Here is a 5,000-nt window from a genome sequence, read left to right on the forward strand (position 1 = left end):
GCAGCAGCAGCAGCAGCAGCAGCAGCAGCAGCAGCAGCAGCAGCAGCAGCAGCAGCAGCACCTGGGAGATGTGTTTGGGCCTGTTCTTGAGACGCAGCTGCAGCCTTTCTGGCAAATCAGCAGCAGCAATTGCTGCATCTCTTGCTGTTGCAGTTCCTTTGGCCAACTCATCAGGTTCTCCAAGGCGTTCCCAGCAGCTGCGGGGAGCAGCAGCAGCAGCAAACTCGTCTTCTGCTGCTGCTGCTGCTGCTGCTGCAGCAGAGTCCCCCGCAGCAGCAGCAGCAGAACGCCGCTCCTCAAACGCCATCCGCTCCTCTGAACGCCGCAGCTCTGCGTCCCCACGAGGCCGAGTCCTGCAGCAAACCCTAAACTCTAAACCCTAAACCCTAAACCCTAAACCCTAAACCCTAAACCCTAAACCCTAAGCGCCAGACCTTAAACCCTAAACCCTCATCAGCTGGGGCTCTTTAGGGGCTGGTGGCTGTCCCTGCTGGCTGCTGCTATACTCCCTCCCGCCCTCTCAGGGTGTGCAAATTAGGGTTTAGGGTTTAGGGTTTAGGGTTTAGGGTTTAGGGTTTAGGGTTTGGGACCTGTTATCACACAAGATGTTGATGACTGCGTCGATGTCTCCGAAGCAATCGTAAACAAGAGACCAAATGTCGTTGAGGCGCTGCGAAGATCCTGCTGCTGCTGCTGCTGCTGCTGCTGCTGCTTCTGTGTCTTCTTCTGCTTCTTCTTCGGGTTCGGAGGCCCCGTCGAAGAGTTCTGCTGCTGCAGCAGGGGCCCCCCTGCTGCTGCTGGGGGCCCCCTCCTCTTCTCCGCTGCTGCTGCTGCGCTGCCCCCGCTTTGCTGCTGCTGCTGCTGCTGCTGCAGTGGTTGCTGCTGCTTTCTTGAGGCGGCGGAACTGCTGCTGCTGCTGCGCGGCGCCGTCCTCGTTGTCCGTGTCGCCCTGCTGCTGCTGCTGCTGCTGCTGCTGCTGCTGCTGCTGCTGCTGCTTCCTGCTGCTGGGGCTGCTGGCCCCCACCAGCAGCCCCGTGTTCTCAGCTATCAAGTCCAAGTCATCTTCGTCTAAGGCCGGAGTGCCTTCGTCTCCCTCGTTGCTGCTGCTGCTGCTGCTGCTGCTGCTGCTGTCGGATTCGCTTTCTGCTTCCGAAACTATAAACCCTTTCATTTCCTCCCGCAGCACTTCTTCTTCGTCTTCGATTTCATCTTCTTCAGAGCTGTCTTCGCTGCTGCTGCCTGCGCTCTCCTGCTGCTGCTGCTGCTGCCGCGACCGCCTGCTGCTGCTGCTGCTGCTGCTGCTGCTGCTGCTGCTGCTGCTGCTGCTTTTGGACTTGGAGCTCTTCCGCTCTTTCTTCCGCCGCTTCTTTTTGCTGCTGCGCTCGCCCTTTGAGTGTCTCCGTCTCTTCTTGCGGCTGCCGCCCTCTTCGCTGTCTTCTGCTGCTTGCTGCTGCTGCTGCTGCTGCTGCTGCTGCTGCTCCTCGTCGTCTTGCTGCTGCTGCGGCTGCTGCTCCTCCCCCCCCTCCTCGTCCTCGCCTTGCTTGGGGTCTTCGTCGCCCTCTCCCTCCTGCTGCTCCTCATCTTGCTGCTGCTCCTCATCTTGTTGCTGCTCCTCATCCTGCTGCTGCTGCTGCTGCTGCTGCTGCTGCAGCTCCTGTTGCTGCTGGTTTGTGTCCTCCAGCCCCGGCGAGTCACTGGGGCCCCCTGCTTCGGCTTCCGCCATGGTGAGTTGCAGCGGGCATTCCCGCTGCTGCTGCCGCTGCTGTTGCTGCTGCTGCTGTTGCTGCTGCTGCTGCTGCTGCTGCCGCTGCTGCTGCTGCTGCTGCTGCTGGCTGCAGTGGGAGCACTGGGCTCCTCGATAAGAGCAGCAGAGGACCCTTTAGTCTCTTAAACTGAAAAAAAAATATTTAAACTTAATAACGGCAGCCCTAACACTACGGCAGCAGCAGCAGCAGCAGCTGCTTCTGCGGTGCTGCTGCTGCTGCTGCATGCAGCTGCTGCTGCTCTTGGGGCTGCAGCCGCAGCAGCAGCAAGATCTAACTTGCTATAAACTAACCTTTTTAAATTTTTCTATTAGTGACAAAGAAAGGGGAAAAGCGACTCATAGCTGTCCTCCAGGCAGCGCCAGCCTAAACCCTAAACCCTAAACCCTAAACCCTAAACCCTGAAGCCCAGTTGCCGATTCAGCGGGCAATCAGCACACTAGCTAAATCCTTTATTTTATTTTTAAAAATCAATTAACACTTTGTGGAGGCCTGGAGATCTATATATATCATTGCTGCTGCACACGACGGCAGCAGCAGCAGCCGCAGCAGCAGGATCTATAGCAGCAGCAGCAAGAGCTACTGCAGCAGCAGCAGCAGGAGCTGCGGCAGCAGCAGCAGCTCAAACAGGGCTCGCAGCAGCAGGGGTAGCAGCAAATGCGTATCACTAGCTCTGGCCCTGACCCGCAAGCCCCAAGCAGCAGCAGCAGCAGCAGCAGCAACTGTTGCAGCAAAGGCGCCCGCATCAGCAGCAGCAGCAGCAGCGGCAGCAGCAGCAGCAGGCCCTTCGAGTGCAGCAGCTGCGGCAGGTCTGAGGTGTCTTTGCTGCTGCTCTGTGGGGTCCCCGGCAGCGGCAAATCTTCGCTAGCTAGGCAGCTAGCAGCAGCTGCTGCAGCAGCTGCTGCAGCAGCTGCTGCAGCAGCTCGTCCTAACAATGGGGGGAGGAGACGATCCCAAGGGGGAACAGCAGCAGCAGCAGCAGCAGCAGCAGCAGAGCCTGCTGCTGCTGCTGCTGCTGCTGTTGCTGCGCTAGCAGAAGCAGCGGATGTGGCCTGCAAGAGGCGGGCATCGGGAAGCTGCTGCTGCAGCAGCAGCTCCTGCTGCAGCTGCTGCTGCAGCGCTGCAGCGCCGCAGCAGCAAAACGATCCCAGTAAACACGATCCCAGGGAGGCAGCAAAAGGGCCCCCCAACAGCCCGAGCGAGAAGACCCCACAAGCTGCTGCAGGGGCCCCCCGCGAAGCAGCAGCAGCAGCAGCAGCAGCAGCAGCAGCAGCAGCTCTGAGGCTCCGAGACGATCCCGAGAAAGACGATCCCAGAGGCGATCCCAAGGAAGACGATCCCAAGAGAGTCGACCCCACAGACGACCCCACAGACGATCCCAGAGGCGATCCCAGAGGCGATCCCAGAGACGATCCCAAAGACGATCCCATCGATCCCAGCTGCTGCCGGCGTTTGGAGGTGATTTGGCTGGAAGTGGATGCCTTAGAAGCAACAGCAGCAGCAGCAGCAGCAGCAGCAGCAGCAGCAGCGCCGCAGGAAGCGTGGGGCCCCACAGTGGGGTCGTTGGGATCGATGGGATCGGTGGGATCGATGGGATCGATGGGATCGATGGGATCGATGGGATCGATGGGATCGATGGGGTTTGATGCTTCGAGGTGGAAGGCCGCGAGGCGAAGGGCCCCACAGCTGGTGCAGCAGCTGCTGCAGGCGCATGCAGCGCAGCGCGCTGCTGCCCGCTGCTGCTGCTGCTGCTGCTGCTGCCGCTGCTGCTGCAGCAGCAGCAGCAGCAAGAGCCGCGCTCCGTTGCTGCTGCTGCTGATTGACGACACACATCACCTTCCCTCCTTCCGCAAGCCTTTTTATCAGCTCGCCCGCCGCTGTACAAACCCTAAACCCTAAACCCTAGGCCATAAACCCTAAACCCTAGGCCATAAACCCTAAACCCTAGGCCACAAACCCTAAACCCTAAAGCCTGGGCGAGAGGCCCTAAACCGTACGTCCTAAACCCCAAACCCTTGTAAGCCTTAGGGTTCACGCCAGCAAACCCTTCCAAGCGTTTAGGGTTTAGGGTTTAGGGTTTAGGGTTTAGGGTTTGCGTCTGCAGGGGGTTGCGGGTTTGCCCAGCTGTGGGTTTGGTCTCCTCTCTTTTGCTGCTGCTTGCGGCGGCCTTCTCTAAACCCTAATCTTCTTGCTGCTCACGAAACCCTTTTAAACAAAGACAAAACTGTCTGCTGCCTTGCTGCAGCACAAGAGCCCAGCAGCAGCAGCAGCAGCAGCAGCAGCAGCAGCAGCAGCGGCAGCAGCAGCAGCAGCAGCAGCGGCAGCAGCAGCCAGGGAGGTTCGGGCGGGTGGCGGTCTGGGCCGACACTGTGGAAGGTCCCAGGGGATACAACTGAGGCAGTAAACCCTAAACCCTAAATAAACCCTAAACCCTAAACCCTAAACCCTAAACCCTTTTGCTAATCCCGGGAATAGACTTTAAAACCAAGCCCTAAACCCTAAACCCTTAGCCTGGCTGGCGCATTTGCCTTAACAGCGTGAGACCTAGGGTTTGGGGCTAGGGTTTAGTTCTAGGGTTTAGACTCGGGGTTGAGACTTCGGGTTTAGTCCTAGGGTTTAGAGTTAGGGTTTAGGGTTTAGGGTTTAGGGTTTAGACCCTCTTTTTCTCTTTCAGCTGCGCCTCATCTCCGCTGCAGCTCGCAAAGGCCTTTTAACCCTTTGGAAACCTCCGCAGACACTCCAACCAACTGGGGGCCCCTGGGGGGCCCCCGGGGGCCCCTGTGGGGCCCCGGGGGGTACCTGTGGGGCCCCTGGGGGCCCCCGTGGGGCCCCTGGGGGCCCCACAAACTCACATGAAGGCCCCTGTGGGGTGGCGGGTGCTTCTGTTTTACCTGCAGCAGCAGCAGCAGCACCCGCAGCAGCAGCAGCACTTGCTGCAGCAGCACCTGCAGCTGCAGCAGCAGCAGCACCTGCAGCAGCAGCAGCACCTGCTGCTACTTCTGCTGCTGCAGCAGACGCGAGACTCCGCCTTGTGGTTTCCAATGTTTTGAAGACCGCTGCCAAAGACCTGCCTGCAGGTTATAGGCCTAACCCTAAACCCTAAACCCTAAACCCTAAACCCTCGGACCTAAACCCTAGACCCTCAGCCCTAGGACCTAAACCCTAAACCCTAGGGCGCAGGGGCCCTGAGGAATCACTGAACTCTTCTTTACGAGGGTTTGGGCCATTGAGGCCGCC

General features: G+C 59.2%; 1 protein-coding gene across 1 annotated transcript; it reads right to left on the reverse strand.

The window, feature by feature from the left end:
• Positions 1-61: 61 nt before the first annotated feature.
• On the reverse strand, positions 62-1,723 carry ENH_00051530 (hypothetical protein, conserved; the record flags this gene model as incomplete). Its single annotated transcript, XM_013581389.1, has 2 exons — positions 62-353; positions 591-1,723. Coding segments are annotated over 2 exons (1,425 nt in total), but the record flags the coding sequence as incomplete, so codon positions are not given.
• Positions 1,724-5,000: the final 3,277 nt, after the last annotated feature.

Source organism: Eimeria necatrix, genomic scaffold (genome assembly GCF_000499385.1).
Source record: "Eimeria necatrix Houghton genomic scaffold, Enh_scaff408, whole genome shotgun sequence".
Taxonomy (NCBI): Eukaryota; Apicomplexa; class Conoidasida; order Eucoccidiorida; family Eimeriidae; genus Eimeria; species Eimeria necatrix.